The sequence below is a fragment of the Chroicocephalus ridibundus genome, chromosome 8, assembly GCF_963924245.1.
Source record: "Chroicocephalus ridibundus chromosome 8, bChrRid1.1, whole genome shotgun sequence".
NCBI classification, from domain to species: Eukaryota; Metazoa; Chordata; class Aves; order Charadriiformes; family Laridae; genus Chroicocephalus; species Chroicocephalus ridibundus.
Genome location: NC_086291.1, coordinates 53,936,710 through 53,955,882, shown reverse-complemented (window position 1 = coordinate 53,955,882; position 19,173 = coordinate 53,936,710). Strand labels below are relative to the sequence as shown.

Sequence of the window (19,173 nt, the reverse complement as noted above, 5' to 3'; positions counted from 1 at the left end):
CGAGCAAATCTTGCAGAAGCAGGAATTTACCAGTCTCTGGGTTATCGTATAACTGTGCTGTAGAAGAAAAACTAGACCCTCATCACTGCTACGGCCCCCTGACTTCTGCGTGATTGTTTTTCAGGGTACCAGATCTCCTGGGAGGTGTATGGCAGGAACGAATCGCGTCTTGCCCGCACGCTACCCAACACGACGCTGGAGTACAAGATCACGGGGCTGTCGTCACTCACCACCTACACAATCGAGGTGGCAGCTGTGACCGCCAAAGGGAGCGGATGGGTCACGTCCTCCACCATCTCTTCTGGTGTGCCCCCAGGTTGGTAAAACTCCATGAAACAGATTAAAATGGGCTGATTCTTCATGTTTCTATGTTCCGAAGGTCACAAATCACTTTGGTTCAGTAACAGTAAAAATGGTTGTATTTATAAAGCATTGGCATTCTTCACCACAGCATTAAAATTTTATGTATAGAAGAGTTTAAAACATTAACGTGAACATGCTTGCAATTTGAAATTATCGGAAAGTTGAGGTTGTTTAATACAAACACAAAAAAGTTGTAGGGATGGCAGAAGGAACGGACAAAGGAATAAAATGGATACAATAGAGAATCTCTTGACATTTACAAAGTAACATAAGAATGAAGCCTGAATCCATTCAAAAAGTGTTGCTTTGGGGGAAAAATAGAGTGTGGATGCTGTTAAAAGGGAAGGGGTTTTCCATTTATAAGTAGTATAACTTGTGTCGCCTATGAGAGGACATTTGTCCGATGAAACTAAAATCTTACTTACAAGATTTGGGAGTTGTGGCCTGAGAAAGATTTGGGGGGAGGTACTGCATTGCCTGAGTTACCATCTGGGCACCTGTACACTTAGCCTTTTTGCATTTTGTTTTTAAAATTGTGCACTCTTCCTCCTCTGGTATAGAAAGCAAACTTAAAAAGCCGATTCTTCCCTCAAACAAGCAGTTTCAGTTAATTTATAGGTTATACAAGTAGAATTTTGCAAAGTGGAGCAGTTAGCGTACATCACTGATGGTAATCCAGTTGTTCCCTTTTCCGGTATTTTTGAACTTTTCTGTATGTCTCGAAGTATGCTTGCCTTTCTTTTCCCTAATCATAGGTAATTGTGACAAGCTGTAGACTAAATCAATGCCAAGCTCGCTGTTGTTAGCCAGATAACAGCATTATCCTGCTTGGGCAGGGTTAGTTTATCGATCATAGTTCCCACAAATGTGAAGTAAGGCTCAAGAAATAGCATGTATTCATGCATACGTGAAATATATGCCAAAAAGATGCCCGTTTTTTGCCTGTTGCATTTGCACATAGTACAACATTACGAATGATTACCGATGATAGTACTAATTTCCATTACTTGTGAAAGCGGGTACTGTTGGGAATTTATTCTAAACAATCTATATTTAACTTCTTTGCTGGGCTCGCTTTTGTTGATAATTCAGATAATATTAAAAATGTAAATGTCCCTCTAAGCTTAGCTGATGTGAGGCAAAGATCTGATTGCGGCTGCAGATTTTTCCCCGTAGAAGGTCACCGACGTCATTCAGGCATCAGACATGCCCTCCAAACCCCATCTATTATAACAAAATCTTCCCCATAGACTACCCCAAAATTTGAATCCGTTCCTGTTGTTATTACTTCTTAAAGTACATACAACTTTAACGTAAGTAAAAATTATTGTCATTTAATTCTGGAGAAACAGAAGTACAGTGGAATAAGGTGACTTGGCAAGTGACTGGCAGATCTGGAGCCGGGAAGCGCCTTCCCCCTGAGCCACCATGCTTTGTCGGTTATTCTAAAATAGTAGCTGTAATGCTGGAGATGGGCTCTTTCTTTTCTCGTTTGATCTGTAAAAATGTGGTGCCCGCTCAGAGCAGCTGCAGGAGTAATGCTGTATGTAATACTCTGCCAAAAAGAAAAAAAAAAAACCAACCACACAGTTATTTGATCCATTATAACCGTTACCAAAGTATTTTATATGCTGAAATACTGAACGTCGACCTGTGTTACTGGGACATAGACACAGAGCACTTCCACCTCTCATTTACGTTTCTGTTTCTTCAGAACTTCCTGGTGCTCCATCCAACCTGGTGATCTCCAACATCAGCCCTCGCTCCGCCACGCTGCAGTTCCGGCCGGGGTACGACGGCAAAACGTCCATCTCCAAGTGGATAGTCGAAGGCCAGGTATGTTCCCGACAAAAAGCTCTAAATGAGGTTTCTGAGGGGTTAAAAAGGGTCTAAATAGTGAATTGCTGTTTGTTTGCAGTTTTTGTTTGGCTTTGGATGAAAGCTCTCCAGTAAATGGCCTGGTGGTAGCTGTTCAGGGGGGTCCTGGAAAGGTTGGAATGCAAGGGAGCCGGAGGGGCTTAGCCGAGAAGTGTCCGTGCGGTGGCCAGGGAGAAAAGGGTCGTATGAATGCTGTAACTTCTGTTCACAGAAAGAAAAATATGATATATAATATATATGTGTGAGAACACTTAATCTTTAAATAATTCACATGGATTTTTTGTAAGGCAGCTGTGGTTATGTACAGAAGAACACCAGATGCATCATAAGCAACACATACAGCAGAGCATAAGTCCATCCATGTATTTAAAAGGGGGTTTGAAACTGTGTTTAGGTTCTGTTAGTTGTATTTTCAAACCAGATGCAAACCTCGAATTGTTATCTCACAGAGTCAGAAGTATCGGAAGAATTGGACTGAACAGTAAAGACACCCTTCTTCGTGAAACTGAGTGTATTTTTCTCTCTTGTAATGGAATATACTGAGGGTTTCTACCCAGGCCTCGAGATATAAAACCGAAGAATTCTCTTCTTCTTCAGCTTTAAACAATATCCCTCTTTCTGCTGTCATTATGCCTTGGAGGAGTTATATATTCCTCATTTGTTCTCCTGACAGATGAGCTTTGCTTCTTCCTTTCCACCCACAGATCTTTATAAATAATATAATCTGTTTTTAAGACCAAATGTTGGACTTCTTAAATCACCGCACCACTTAGACATGTTGATACAATCACTTCACCGAGTAATGAGATTGTTGTGAACAAGTTGGTACGTTTTGTACGGTTTACATACACATTATTGCATATTACAGAAGGAAACACCGAAATCCTGTAATATGGTGGCTTGGCACATTCCGAGAAGCATTTTTGTGCTGCAGCGCCACATTGATATTGCTAGGAGTTTGTCAGTTCTTTCATCCCAGGAGCTGCAGAACGCCACTGAAGTGAAATAAATTTGAATGCTTGAAAACCGCAGTGATAATTACCAGGAAGTTCATCTGCATCCTTGAGGAGCCCCAGGTACAATTAGTGATTGAGGGGTCCATGGTGTGCAGGGAGGCGGGGGAGGACCTCTCTTTTTCACAAATCCTCATCAACATCTTACATGTCAGGGGTTAGTGGTTCTGATAGATCCCGGATCCCGGAATATTTGCTCCGTATGGCGAAGGAGCACAGCCAAAGTCTTTGCGGAGTCTGTACGGTTCTTTTCAGCCTACAAGTTTCTTCTGCACCATACCTCGCTGGTTAGCTTTGGCGCAACAAGAAATGTTGTTCCAAGCGGATTTCATTTAAAAAATAAAAAAATCAAAAAATCTGGCTCAGGTGGTTAACAAAAATCTCTTCAGGTATGCAGAGGAATTGGTGACTCCTTAAGGATAGAGCAAATCCTGTTTCCAGGTTGACAGCTGCGTATAATCCTTTGTTCACAGCCCCTTTCTGCCAGCACTCCACTCGAACTCTCGTTCTCTCTTAACGTGCAATTTCACAGCACCTTTAGCCAATCTAAATCGGAGCTCTCACTGTCCTGCTCCCGTTCCCTCTCCTTGCGCCCTTTGCACATACCGAGGCTTTTTACTCCTGCCTTCCACATGCACTGATCATGGCATGATCAGACCCGGAGCTGCTACGAGACCTGATCCAGCCAAGAAGGGAACGAGTTTCAGAGAGCTCGGCCGCCCGCAGAGGCTGCGTGTGGTCGGAAGAGCTCCATCCCAGGGGAGGGGAGGGGAGGGGACCGTGGCTGCGGGAGCAGAGATGAGGGCAGGGATGTCTCCCTCCTGACTTGGATTTGGCTGCCGTGGACCTGCCCTCTGGACCGCAGGGGTTTTTCTGCCTACCTTTGAAAGACACACGAACTTTCACAAACCAGCTGCCGGTGACACCCCAGTGTTCACTTAGGCCTTTCATGTCATTTTTGTTCCCAGCAGTGATAGGTCTGCGCTGGAACGCAGGCTGCTGTTGCAACATCGGTATTTTAGCGTAGACAACCATAATTGTTCCTTAAAACTATGTTAGATCGAAGGGCGGTGGTTACACCCACCTGCAACAGTATTTTCTAAACAGAAATATAGCGAGGCTTTTTTCCTTCTGGATCTTTCATTCACTGGCCCGTGTGCAGCTTTTAATAGCACTGTTAATTGCTTCATGCCTTAGCATTAAATTAAAAGCCACTTAAGGCATGGTTTTGCATACTGTGATTTTAAAACAGGTGGTATTGCGGAGTGATAGGATCACATTTAACTATAAACCACTAATCTGTATATTCTTAGTGTACTTTGCAATTAATCAGTTGAATTAGAGAATAAAGATTCTGTCCAAGCAGGTGCAGGGACTACATCTCCACCCATTCCTAGATTTTTTGACCATTGGCCTTTCTGAAGGTTTGCACCAAGGTGCAGAGAAGCTGAAAACAGATAATAGTTTGGGAAAAAAAATATGTTGTGGTGTACTAAGACCTTGTACAGCTTGATCTGTCCTGGAAGAAGGAGAACTAGGTCCGTGTCCCTACACAGGGCTGTGCTGCTGCTGTCGGTGGCTTCAGGACAAAGCGTTTTACTGTCGTGCACTTCATCTATGTCCCACTCGATTTGTACGGCTGGGGGATGGCTTTGCGTTGGACATGCCTGACATACTGTGTCTTCTCTTCCGTCTCTACTGGGAGTACACCCTTCAGTCTGAATTTCTGATCCTTACAGACAAACTACTTTATATTCGCACACACAAACAAGCTGCCACCAACATATTTTTTCTTCTTTGTGCCTTTTTGTGGGCACAAAGCTTCCTTGATAAGGGCAGGTCTAGAAAATGTGCCAAGTATTGCGTTTTGGCTAAGTGCCATTTCTGAAGCCTGATGCTTCATGAACAATTTGGATGAAAAACACAGCTGGGAATTCCGGTTGACGTGAAATTTTGTACATCTGGCCTTGGCTTCTGCTTTTTGTGCTGGGGTGTAAATTCACAGGAACTAATTCTCAATTATGTCAATGAACATGAGAAGGAGAATCAGGTCTTTAAGACTTTAATGTTGGTAGATACTGAAATATCAAGCGTTAAAAATCCCATTTCTCTGTTTCTAGTGAAGCTACATTGTGTTCTTCTGAAGGGATTTCTTAAAAATCACGAGGCTGTTTTATTTCTGTCTTTCCATCTACACTCAGAGGACTGGAGGAAACTAGATCTCTAAACAGGGAACTACAAAAAAGTACCAATGCTAGTTAAAAAATATTTCCTCCGATGTTGTTTTTCCATTACATACAGTATAATCTAAAGAGAAGAGGGTCGAATGTAATATAAAGGTTCCGCTGACGCTTGTTCAGAAGGACCAGCAGTAACTGTCCTGTGGGGTTGACACTCATAGGTAACATGTTCACCCCCAACGAATTTCAGTAAATCCTTCCAATCACCCTGTACTCTCAGGTGCAGTTAGAGTACATATTGCAGACATTTTTTCTGGCAATTCGCAACCAGGAACGGCACTGAATCCCTGCTGGTGGTCCCGTGGTTTTGCGTTCGCACTCTCTATCTGCTGTGGTCCAGTTTCAGCTTTCTCATGCTGGATTTTCCCAGGTTTTTGTTGGGAAAAGTACATAAATGACATTCACCATGACTTGGTGGGTGCTTGGTCTACAGCACCAAGCTTTCCAGAGGGTGGCTAGAGAAGCTGGGCTAAGCTCTGCTGAGTTTGGTGTGTGTTTCTGGTGATCAGCGTCACTGTGCAGACGGCAGAAGACCTGTGGAATGGCTGGAGGCCACTTATGAAGAGGTGTTGCAAGTCATGGAGCCAGGAGTATATGGGCTACTACAGAGAGGTTTTGCTTATAGCCTTTCTGCTCTTTTTAGAGAGGTTTTACATGAATATCCTAGTGAGAAGCAGCAGAGTTTCAAAGTAGTGAAACCTTTAAGGTATTATCACTGTGTTCACTTGTAAAGCTCTGAGTTGGGAAAGATGTCGTAACTTTAACCATGAATTTATCTGGTTTTGTGGGTTAAGTCAGTGACCCAGATAGGATTCATCCATTGTACGAGGTGATTCTCTTGGTGTCATTTTTACTTCGGAGCTGGTAAATAAAGTGTCTGAAACTCTGACAATTTTATGCTTTTGCCAATCTTTAAATCAAAAATGGCTGAATCGATTTAAGGATTTTGTAAGAAAAAAGATTGCACCCAGGCTGACATCCTGTGAACCAAATTTCTCCCAAAGCGATTTCAAATGTGTGAGTTATGGACCTCTATAATGAAAACTCTGACATATCTTGAACTATAGTAGAACACAGGGTGCCTCTCTAATGTGCAGAAACATTGTGTTTTCCTTTCCTGCAGTTAGTACTTCCTAACTGTTCAAAATTTTGCAAGCATTGCTGTCTTATACAAAATATCACAGCAAATGACTTTTTTCATTCCAAATTTTAATTATTTTTGGTTTCTTTTAAGTCAAAATTCTGCAACTTTGCACAGAATAGTGCATTCCCTCAGAAAATGTTAAGTCATTTTATAAAATATGTAATGCTTTCCGTTTTAGAAATGGAGAAACTAATGCATAGAGAAGTAAAGGGTTCTGACATCACTTCCAATATTGGTTTATACTGTCTCATTTCTGTAATAATAAATGAATATGCCCTTTTATTGAATGTAATGCCTTGGGAACAGCTGAGAGATGGGAATGAATATGTGCTGACTTGTGATGGCTGATCGTTATCGAGAATTATGTGGAGTGTCTCGGTGGACATAGGTGTTTTTATTGTGGCAGCCTGGGGCCTCCTGGGGCTTATGGCCCTATTGTACGGAGAACTGGAGAACTGTTAAGATGCAGAAGGCATTTCTTAAGGAGTTTTTATGCCGACGGTAACAGAAAAGCAGTTGGTGTTCTCATCTGCCTCCTAAAACAATGCACACAAAAATATGTGTGCATCTGTCAACAAACATCCTCCTTGTCTGAAGTTTGCGTACTGTGTTATCCAAAAAACAGCTACAAGAAAGAAGCCTCCAAATTTATTTTATGCAGAGCGGCTCATGGTGGACTCTCTTGCCCCTCAAAGGACTCTTTTATCCTTACCACTGCCCGTGGTTCTTTTTGCCCCGTGGGAATCCCTTTGTACTCTGATGCTTGAAACTCATACGTTTCCTCTGATCTGACATCAGAGTGTTTCAGCAAAGATAATTTCCTTTTCCTTCAAGAGCCTGAAACTTGGAATCTACTATAGATCTTGTGGAAGTTAAAAATATCGAAGTCCATCACTGACGGTTCTCTTCCAAGACTCATTTGTGAGATTATTGCTAAATAAGTGACACTCGTTTTGAGTAGCAGCGACCTCGAATTGCTTGGCCACACGAGTTCAGAGGTCACGCAGAAGACCCCAGGCTGTTCACCAAGCTATCCCGTAGCCAGTCACCCTTCAGTCCTCTTGCTTTGGAAAAACTCCCCACAACAGAAGCACACTTAAATGATACTACTGATTTCAGTAGAAGATGTAACCCTTTGAGTTAGTTTCTCCTGGCACCAGATCCTGGGAACATTACAAGGTGTTATTCTAACTAAAGCAAGTTCCTGATCTCTTTTTCTTAAAATGTTTTGCTGAAGCACGGAACTATGCCTGTGGCTGCTATTTTTTCTGCTGCCTCTCTATCACTGCCTTTCAGCAGAAAATTAGTCCAAAAGTGGTTAATTGGGACTCTCTGTGCTGCCGTTTGCCCAGGGTCCCCACCTTCCAATACAGGTAGTGGCCACCTGTTTACCAGCTGGTTCCTGAGCTTGGGTACAACCAACGTGCCCAGCTTGGTTGGCAACTGCCATTCCTCGTAGGCTGAACCCATCATTCCTAGCAGGGAAGAGGACTCAAAACCAGAAAGCCATCTCCTGGGATAGCTTTCGAGGGGCTTGCCATAGCCCCGGGCATATAGAACCTTTTGCTGCTTCTCAATCAGTAAAAGATCCTTAATATTTCCACCTTTGTAGCCAGCTGGTAAACGTCTATCTGCAAAGCAGGCGGGGGGTTTTGGACACCTCTCAAGCTTGAGTCAATGTCAATTGTTCACAGCTCTGTGGGCCTCTGGGTCTGGACCATGTGGTCCTTAATGTGTATTAATGACCTGCCTGCTGCTGCGTAACGATTGAAACCTGTGGTCTCTTTTTTCCTTTTTTTTTTCTTTTTTTTTGCTATGCAAGAAATATTTTAAAAAGCTCTTACTGTTCTTCCAATACAAAAAGACGACTAACTCACCACTGGAGATTATTTGCAGCCTCCAAAGCACTATGAATTGTTGCTACACAATTACTGCAGCACTGCGAGGTGATGCTGTTAAGAGCAAGGAGTTTTGCAAAAATAAGCATTTACCATAGGCTTTCTACTGTATTAATCAAAAACGCTTTTCATAAAAACTGTTCTATGTTTCCTTGACTGAAATCAACCCTGTCTTCCTTTCTTTGTTTATGTAGGGTTTGGGTTTTTTCTTTAGTCTTTATCATCTCTTTGTTCTCTGGGTTGAGTTTAGGGCCGTGCTCTTGTAGCAAGCAGGCCTGTCTCGACTCGTTTCCTTGAGGCTTCTGCATCCATGGACTTTACTAAAATTTCTGGAGCGCAGTTGGGACTGGGAATTTGGAAAGGCCCATAATCTTCACTGACATCTGTTTTGTGTGTTGTTTGGTGTCTGGCACTGCCCTTGATAACCAACAAGACCGAAAGGCCTGTCAAGACTTGTGCAAGCCCATCCCTCCATGAAAGCAGTCCTCTGCTAGGAAGATCCCGGCGCTGCCTTCTCACGGTGCAATGCAGAACTTATTTCTTTGGCCTAATTTTCCTCGTGTCATTTCTTCATGCACAAACATAAATATGCAGCACATCAACTCCTGGGTGAGCAAAGAACTAAAACATCTATAAATAAATCAGGCCGCTTCTCCTGAAGGGGAAAAAAAAAAAGGAGTGAACGAAACTTAATTTTCTATTTGAAGTACTCGGGATATGCGAGATACGTTGGGCTACATTGCCTATCGAGTGCTTTGACGGTGTCTATGGCTGTAACTAGTACACAGAACTCGTGAGGGATCTGTTTAAAAAAGATTAAAGGAAATAGCTCTTTACACAGTGGATCGGGAGCTTCTGGAATTTGTTGCCACGGCAGTCTGTACGAGTAGGTAGTGTCAGTAGGTTGAAAAAGGATTAAGCTTCTTCGTGGATATTAAGTCTGTAAATAGACACTGAAGGGAACAGCTGACTGTCTACCCTCACGTAGCCCTCAGCCGCGACTGTGGGTGCCAGGGTTGGGTGAGGGAATTGGAGTGCAGGTGCTGCCCTTCGTGGTAGGGTCGAAACACCCGAGTAGCAGTGCACAGTGCTAGGGAATTATATCGGGGAGTCTTGGCCAATATCATCTGGGGCTCGGCACTAGTGAATCTCCAAAGCGAAGCCCAGCCATCTACCACCTCTCTTCTGTCTCTTTTTCCACACTCCTGTGGCTCTTACACAGCCCTGCCTCCTGATGCTGCCCTCTTCCAGAGTCCCAGGCCAGACTCTGGCCTTTCCATCATGATCATCTCTTGTTGACTTCCTTTTAAGTCCTGATTCATCTTCATTTTAATCTCCAGAAAGCTGTATGGCAAGTGACGCTCTCAATTCTCATCACCATTTTGTCTCTTCTAACACTGCCGTAGCCAAGAGACTATGTGATTAATTAATACAAAGGATTGCACGTGGAAAAGCCTGGTCTAAGTGCAGACCAGCAGATGAGGTTAAAACACGTTTGTTCATTGACTTTGTTCTTGTTTCTCTGTCTTCATTTCTGTGGCTTTTTGCCTCCGTTGAGACTTACTTGGTATGCATCCGTTCCTGCGAGTTATCATCAAGGCTATTTTTCATTTTGTTATATTACTACTTGATACTTTTGTATTGTGGCAGCGAGATTGGACAGGGTATTAGCGCTCTCATGGCATTTTTCTGGAACAGATCTTATCAGAGGATCCCAGCAAAGTCCCAATAGGTACAAGGAAAGTTGGCTAACTTGGGCTGTGTTGTCGCTTTGCAAATAACTAGTGCCTTGTCACATAAAAGTGAATATTCACTTGATAATATGTATTTAAAAGCATTAGTCCTTCCACTGCGGTGACGACACACATCGCAAAAGAGGTTATATGTATAATTCTTCATACGTATATATGAAGAACTCTCTATGTATAGTCTGCTTTGTGCTCCTTCTTACCTTTCCCATGTGCAGGTTGGTGTACTGGGTGAAGAAGAAGAGTGGGTGAGTCTTCGTGAGGTGGAGAATGAACCTGATGCTCAGATGCTGGAGGTACCGAACCTTACTCCTTACACTCACTACAGGTAAGAACAGCAGGTAATTAGCTACAGCATGGAAAAAAAATCAGTAAAGAGCAGCGTGGAACAGGTTTCCTAATCAGAAACAGCTGCCTGTGTTTTATAATCCGAACAAAAGGGAAAAGGTTCTCTGTTTTCACAGTTTATACTTAAAATTACATGTCTGGTATTGTTAATTCTAATTTACGTACAGTACAGTTTGTAACATTTAAATGGAAATCCAAGTGCACAGTGAAATGCTTTTATGAGCAACTGCTGTCCGGCGACTTCCCTCCTCTAAAGGGTGCACCAGCGTAACACCAGTCAGCGACAAATCAATTGTAGTTAAGCTGGTGCAGACTTGTAATTACATATTTACATCAGTTTAAACATCGTTTTATTGATTTAGCTCAATTTGGTAGCACCACCAGTTAGACGAAACCTTTGTTTATAAGAATTTACCAAGTTAAGCTTAATAGATATATGCAATGCTTAAACTGATTGAAGTGAGCCTACGCTATGGGTGCACCCCAGTTAAACGCCATTGATTTTTAAATCAATTCAGTTCAAGTGATGCGTTGCTTTGGTATAGACAAGATTTAAGAATTTGAGGTACTCGATCCTAATGAAAACTACTTTCATGAAATAGCTTGCCAATGTAAAGGCTGGCTGCAAGGAGATACAGTGGCAAGTGTTAAATCAATTGCTAAAAACTTGTCCCTTTTGCCTTGGCTTGAAGGGCCTTTTAGCCAACCCAGGCACTGTTGTGAGCTAGTAGTAGGTGTAACCAAGTAAAGCTCATAGAATTTACAACTAATTCAGTACCGGTACACTAATTTTTTTCCTTTAGAAGCCTAGGAACATACTGAATTTCTGACAAACTCTCCACTGGAGCGGTTTCCACCTCATCCTCAAGAGCTAAACGTTTTACTAAAAGCTCTCTGAAAAATTCTGAACTCAAGCAGAGCTTTCTGGTGCAGAGGTTTAGGAAAATTATCTTTGGGTGAGAAGATTTTTCTCTCCTAAAGGTGAATCCTTAAAGCTGAACGAGGCAGAGGCGTGAAGAGTGAGGCGTGGGTTGTACCAGAGTTCGGTGCTCAGCGTCCGTGCAAAATAAGACAGACCTGCACCCCGGCAGGGGCAGCTGTGCTGGTTGGATCTGGAACCGTTCACGCTTCCAGTTCTCCTCTGATCTTTTTTCGTCATAATTTGTAGACTAAAGCAGCCCCTGGAATTTTGCCTAGCAGTTTTTGTTTGGTTGGGTTTTTTTTTTTCATTCATGCGTACACAGATATGAGCTTTTTGGGGGTTTTGTGTCGGTGTAGAGCAATTTTAGATAATTTTTGAAAACCTAGAAAGTTGTTGCTAAATGGATTTGCGGTCCTCTGGTCAGCTTTAGTCGTTGCCCACTGAGGAAATACATCATGAGAGCTAATTATCTGACCGCATCATTAGCGGCCAGCTTCTTTTCTGTATTTTGTGCCAAAGTTTGAGAGTGAAATCAAGGACAGTATTTGTTTAATGTGTTTCCTTCAATGCATTTTCTAGGGAGATCAGAGCAGATAAATAAACACTGCTGTGTTGACTGGCTCACCCTTTTTCCAAGCTCGGTCATCAGGTCCAAAAATTAAGTGTTTAGTATGAACAGGTCATATATTTATGTTCAAGTGCTGGATGCCTCTAATTGCTTGTGACGGGCGAGAGTATCCGAAATGTACAGCACGTCTTAATTATTTTGTGCTTCCTGAAAAAAGATTTCTCTAAATCTCTTGTGACCCAATAGGGATTTCTATTGTGGAAGAGATGGTTTTGAGCAGACAGGGTATTTTTTAAAGACGCATATCCATATTAAATAACTTAATCTTTCTTGTGCAGGAAGGCTGAAAATGCAGCACAGGGGAAAATCAGCTTCTTTCAACCAGTAATTGAGGGGAAATGTTATCACTAGCCTATTTTTTATATTGACAGGGAATGAGAATATCCGAAGTTTGATATTTTAATACCTTTCTGGATGTATTGTACAAGCATCGCAAGAGAAAATCACTTACTGTTAGCATAAGCTCATCAGACTTGGTATAATTAACATAAATTTCTCACACAAATACCTAAGTTTCTAATAGACTCTAAGCTAATCTCATTTTCATTTTTTTTAATACCTGAGAGGATCTGAAAGCGGTTACCATAAAGCAGCGAATACAAAGGGGACCTGCATGCAACGACCTTTGCGGAACGTTTAGAAGGACCTAATTTGTATTTTTCCATCTTTTCCCTGTTCTGAAAAGAGAGGTACCATTCGCTGAGCTGTTCCAACACGTGCCCCATCTTTCCTCCCCTCCAGGTTCCGGATGCGGCAGGTGAACGTGGTGGGCGCCAGCCCGCTCAGCCAGCCCTCCCGTGTCATCCAGACGCTGCAGGCCCCCCCGGACGTCGCCCCCGGCAGCGTCACCGTGCGCACGGCCAGCGAGACCAGCCTGTGGCTGCGATGGGTGGTGAGCCGCCAGCGGGGATGGGAGGATTTGGGATGCGGCTGCTTCCCCGGGGGGTCAGGCCAGCGCTCAGGAACGCCTTTTCCTTGCATTCGGCATGAGGAAAAACAGCAAAATTATTTCCCTTTTCAGAATAGTCGGAAATCTGAGACTTACCTTAAGTGCCTTATTAATCACTTAAATTGCCTACTGACACCACTTCTGCCACTTCATCAGGGGAATATATGCCTGTGTGTAAAACCTTGGCTTTTCAGACCCTCTAGTTCCACAGCCTGGGTCAACGTGTGGGACGGGAATATAATACTTGAGCCAATGTGCAGTTTCCTAGGGCTCAGTTGTTTGCTTTGTACAAAACCATCCCCAGAAGGTTCACACCGGCCATTGGCAACCATCCCGCGGGTCCCGAACAGCTGTGCTTCAAAGGCAGCACAAAGTTTGCACATTGCACTCCTGTAGGAAGATTATATTTGTGTGAAAGGGTGTGGAGTTACGTGATAAAAAGTGGAAAGAAATGATTAATTGCGAAGATGCGGTGATTGATGACATTGTTGTGCCCCTTTGACTGTCTCCGTTACCTGCGGAGTTGCCACGTTGGGATTTATTTGGCAATTAACCGGCTCCAGAATGGTTTTTCTTCTCCCCCGTTAGGCAGAATTTTCCACTGGGGTTACTGTGGTGTGAAGTTGATGAAGCACAGGTTTCCTTTTGCCCAAATGTTAGCTTTTCCATGCATAAACTCATTATGGCTGGAAGTCAAAATCAAGCTAGAAACAGGAGAGTTTTTCTCCCATCAAAAAGGAATGATTCCAGTTTCTCAATGGGACGCTGCGCTTAATTCTGAACCATGAAAGACCAAGCCATCGCACTTGCAGGTGCCGCATCACTATCCCTAGAAAAAACATGGCAGTTCATTTGATAAGACCCCCAAAACTCGCTCGTGGCTTTACCGTGTGAATAACATGCCCACGTTGTTAAACCTTTGCTACTATATCCAGACCTATATATCCTCCATCAAAATTAACTCAGGGCTGCTTTAAGAGACTTTAAAACATCTTTAAGGTTGTGTTCCCTCGCTGTGCTGCCTGGAAGCCTGTTGTTCATGAGTCCAACTGCGCGGGGTTCAAGAGGAGCACCAGCCCCAGCTAAAAATGACCCAATATACCTTTTTCATGCTTAATAACGTCAGTATTGGAAAGTGTTTAATCTCTTTGTTCGAGACCTGCAGGTGAACCTGTGTCCCCCTGGGAGCTGGGAATTCCTTCCTTCCTACAGAACAAGGGTCACATTTCTAGCCCTGCTTGCCTGCGGGATACCGTCTTCTAAGCTGTGAAATGCTAATGCGTATCAAACTTTCCCAGTGCTTCAGAAACGAACCGTGATGCCATCCGTGGCATCATGGAGTTAGTTTTAGGGGGAAAAAACTCTAAACTTCCTGAAGTAGGCTAATTATTTCATATTTTAATCTCTGAAATTGCTTGGGGAGTTAGAATACTGGAATAAATCTCTGCTGATAAATGAGTAGGCAGAGAGTCAGTAAAGAAAGTAAAAAATGTACGATAAATGAATTTGTCACATGCTTCAGCAATTTATCATTCATTTCCATAATTAATCACAAAGCTCTGAAATATATTGTATTCATATCATCTCCGTTGATACACCCACAGCTAATGGCATAGTTCTGGGAGCATATCAGTTTGGTTCAAAATTAAGGTAAAAGTTAAAAGAAAATTTCAAGCAACACAGAAATGTGGAGATCGTGAAACATGCATAAAACAGAAAATCAGCCTCTTGGTCTTTTTTGCCTTCGTACGGCCTTATATGAATTCGGACAACCTTGATATATAGTTTGGAAAGCCCTGGCTATGTCTTCTGTAGAGGAATATTGTGCTTTGCTTTGTGTCGTTTGCCAGCCCCTCCCCGACACGCAGTATAATGGCAATCCAGAGTCGGTGGGGTACAGGATCAAGTTCTGGCGTGTAGACGTGCAGTCTCCCACCCTGGTGAAGGTTATTAATGACCGACTGGAAAGAGAGTACACCATTGAAGATCTGGAGGAGTGGACGGAGTACGAGCTGCAGATCCAGGCTTTCAATGCCATCGGGGCAGGACCGTGGAGCGAAGTAGTGCGAGGTCGCACACGGGAGTCGGGTAAGTCAAAGCACCGTGTCCGCTGGGACGGACACATCCAAGAACTTCAGCATTTTCTGCCTTTTTGTTCAGGGTTTTGTTTGGTGTTTGGGTTTTTGGTTTTTTGCTTGTTTGATCCATTAAATCTAAAATGAATGAAAAAAACACAATCTCTAGAGGCACCGAAGGCGAAAAGACATATAGATGTTTGAGGGAGTCGGTTATTTGTTGTATTCCTACCCTCTTTTGATGTATAAACCTGCAGGTTGGTCATTTAAAGCAAACAAAACAACCTCTCCCCATCCCTGTCCCTGTTTGGCTGCAGTACGGCAGCACAAGGAGAAGCTGCATGCAACCTTCTGGGGCTGAGCAGGTCTCTTGGGCATCCTCCCCACCCCAGTTCCCCATCGCCCCTCATTCGCCCCCTTTCCCTGGCTGCTTCCGGGCTCGGGCGGATTTTCTCACAGTTGTGTTTATCTGAAATTTAATTTCAAGCACCAAATAGTTCTAAAAAGCCACAAGTCATTTTCGAGAGCTGATTACCCATATAGAAATAAAATAATTACCTGAGCTTTTGACGACCCGTTTTCAAAACTGCCTTCTCAAATTGCGTGCAGGAGGCTATGTAGACATGACCTGCACATAGACCCGGAGCACGGGTACTGAATTGTCCATACCAGCACAGAGACTCCGCGCGTCAGAAGCAAGCTCTCAATCTCGGGCACGAGGAAATTATCGTTAGTTTAGGAACAACAGTGAAGACGGATCTTGAAAAGCTGCTCTCTAGCTGTTCACTTCCACAAAACCTATTTCCAAAGCTACCCTACGTGCACCTGATAAATTAAAATTGATATTGCAAGTGAATAACAGAATGGATGACATATATGGTTTAAAAGCTTAATAACGAAAGTTCTTCGCGAGCTGTATTTATGTAAGGTTCAACACTGGTATTTTTTTCTTGTTCTTTTTTCCTGTTTTGCGTCGTAAATTTTTTTGTTGGAGTTCAGTCCTGTGCGTACCCTGCGCTTACAGACACACATTTGCATGTCTGTGCGCTCTGTACCGCGCAGCGTTGCGTGGTGGGAAGCGCGGCCGGATTTGGTCTGCTGCTTCAGATAACTCGCCTTTGAACTAGCCCAGGAGAAGGCTAAACAAAGTCATCGCCCTCCATTAAAGTGTTGCTTTTTGGGAAGTAGTAATTGGAAAGCCGTTGCCAGAGGTACTTTAAACAAGGCGTGCTTGTGCTGGAGTTAGAGATAGCATGACCCAGACAGAATAGTTTTGAAGGGCTCTGTGTCATAATAAAAAGATACCGCATTCTCCACTTTCTCCTTTCCGTTGCTCTTCAAACGCTTCTTTTGAAACGTAGTAAATACTAAGATTAAGTGATTTCATAAAACCTTAGGATTATAGTGCTCTTGCTCAGCATCTAAAGATCAGAGGTTACGTGTGTGTTTGGCATTTTCTCTTGGAGTATTAAAAGAAGGTTGACTTGAAACTGATTGTAGGAGGCACACAGAAACCGGGATCAAAATAACACAAAGCTGTGATCTAGGCCATAAGGACTCATTTGTTTTTTTTCATGTGTTTTCTTTGATACTAACATCTGATTTCTTGAATAGAGCGAGTCAGGGCTCAGACTTGTGGCTGTATCTTCTTAGATTTAGAATACACAAGAAGCGCTGGCGTAGCGTCAGGCTGCGTGAGAGAGCTTCAGGCACTCTGCAATTAACCCGTATGCACAGACAAATGGGGTTAAAATGCAAATAAAAGATACCTAAAGACAGAGAGAGAAAGGTCAAAGCATGTTTAGGTCTGTCTTCTGAACTGTGAGGAGAATTCTATTTATTGCTTATGTTTTCAAAGTATTTAAAAGCAGGTGTCCTAAATATTTCTTTTTCCGTTTTGTGGATACAGAGTTTTCCCTGGTGCTGCAGATTGGAAACACCCCTCACAGCTGGCCACAGGTGGCTTGGCCAGGATCGTGTGGCGGTTCATTGGCAGAACTCAGGGTTCCGTGTTTTACACCATCCAAGGAGCCGAAGGAATTAGAGCCCGGGCACTAAATCAGCTCATGGTACCTACTGAGAGTGCGGCCACGGGAGTCCAAAATAAAGCTGGACTTGAGCACTTCTGTTCATTCTAGGATCATACCACTAACAGCTGAGCGCACGTCTTGAAACCAATGAAACCATGAGAGAATAAATAATGCTGTAGCTTTTGGTAGCCCAGGCTTGAAAAACAGTTGGGCAAACCTAAAATGAAAATCTGGGATAAGGTCGCAAGCAGCTGAGGGAGGGAGGTGAATTAGGATTTTTAAACAGGACAAGTTTTATCAATCCAAGATGTTTTTATATTGTTAGAAATCATATAACTCATTAAGTTTTACAGCGTAAAATAACTGCAGAGTTATGAGCTCAGTTTCCACTCAATAAATTGGCAACAATAGTAGGTACAACACAGAGAAAGCAAGAAAATGCGAAGACCTCTAATGTGTTAGAACAACCTTGACAGGGCGGCTTCCTTGTAGATACAGACTCTCTTATTTTCAAACAGTTCATCTCAAATGCACCTAACCCAGTGCCTTAATATTTTCGGGGCTCCTAATATTCAGCTACGTGGATGCGTACACTTGTCTTACAAAACCAGCCCCGGTAGAAGCACGGTCACGTATCTATGGCAAGGATCAATCTCTTGATGTTTCAGAGGCTGACCTTCATGAAGCAGTTACTGCGGCGTGATAAAGCATCGCTTGATAATTCAGATGCGGTCCAATGTCACTGCAGCGATTCGTCAGTTTATACAGGCTGAGAATTTGGCCTGCGGTATCTAATTTTATAGGCAAAATGGTTGTGTACTGCAGCTATGCTACTTTTGCCACGAACCTTGCTCTAAATTTGCACTCCTTAATTGACGTCAGATGTACCGTATACCAGCTTAATTTGTACTTTCAAAAAACACTAATGGATGTTCAGCTAAAATGAGCTGCAAAAGTGGAGAGAACCGCCGCATCCCACTATCCAGCTTTCTTAGAAAGCCGGAATACAAGCTAGCTTATTAAAAGCTGCTTTTGGCCCAGTTAGAGACATAAAACAACATCATTTGCTGTATATCAAATACAGCTATGTCAGATGTAGAAAGAGGATGCACGATCTTCGATGCCAACAGAGATAACCTTAAAAACTTGAGTTCTCATTGAAGTTCCAGTGCAAAGTGCCAGTAACTCGCTAATTTCCTTCGTTTGATCTTTTAAAGTACACGGTGCGGCTGGCAGTTTGCTGGATTAGCTCATCGTTTAGTTGCAGTGTTTCCGGTTCGTTTCGTTAAAGCCCTGAGAATCTTTTGGACGCTGTTGCTTGGCTTCTGTACTGTTCTTGGGGGTTACTAATGAGAACTCGGCTTTGGAGCTTAGAACAAAGTCTTCAGTGCAACAGTTGAGGAAACCAGCGTTAGAGAAGGGAGCTTGCAGGGGAAAGAGGGATCTCTCTTAAGCCACTAATTAGTCTTAGCAAACTATAATTTCTTTGAATCAGGATATCCTGAGAGAGGAGAGGGGTCGGAGAAATGAAGGTTATGTTTCAATTTGTTCTTAAAGGGTCGAGCAAAGTCTCTTACTTGATAAAAGACTGGCAACGATAAGATCCACAATATCGGTTGCAGGTGCTGTGTTCATACGTCCGTATTAGAATAAAAAACTCAAAACCAGTATGAGAACGGGAGAATTGAAGCGCGCTCAATGAACGCGAGTATTTTTGCCATTTAGGCATTGGGCTCGGATTCCTTTCCAGGGAGAGGGGACATTTAGCTGCTCTGGCTGTCGCTGGGAATTAAGAGGAGTCTAAATAATCTATAAAATCTAATAAATCTTCAGATAGCCCATTCTCTCCTTTGTTAGCTTTCGAGTCCCCCCCCCGCCAGCAGCGGGATCCCACACACACCTCAAAGCAGTTGGTGCACGCGGGGCCAGCCCGGGCA

The 19,173-nt window shown here is 43.1% G+C and overlaps 1 protein-coding gene across 8 annotated transcripts in view; it reads left to right on the top strand.

The window, feature by feature from the left end:
• The window catches only part of SDK1 (sidekick cell adhesion molecule 1), a 411,549-nt gene that overhangs the window by 312,471 nt on the left and 79,905 nt on the right, over positions 1–19,173 (top strand). For all 8 annotated transcript variants that reach the window (XM_063343255.1, XM_063343252.1, XM_063343253.1 and 5 more), the window contains exons 22-26: positions 125–316; positions 2,078–2,199; positions 10,503–10,612; positions 12,924–13,074; positions 14,982–15,219. In XM_063343255.1, coding sequence (XP_063199325.1) covers positions 125–316; positions 2,078–2,199; positions 10,503–10,612; positions 12,924–13,074; positions 14,982–15,219 — 813 coding nt within the window. The remainder of the gene's footprint in view (positions 1–124; positions 317–2,077; positions 2,200–10,502; positions 10,613–12,923; positions 13,075–14,981; positions 15,220–19,173) is intronic.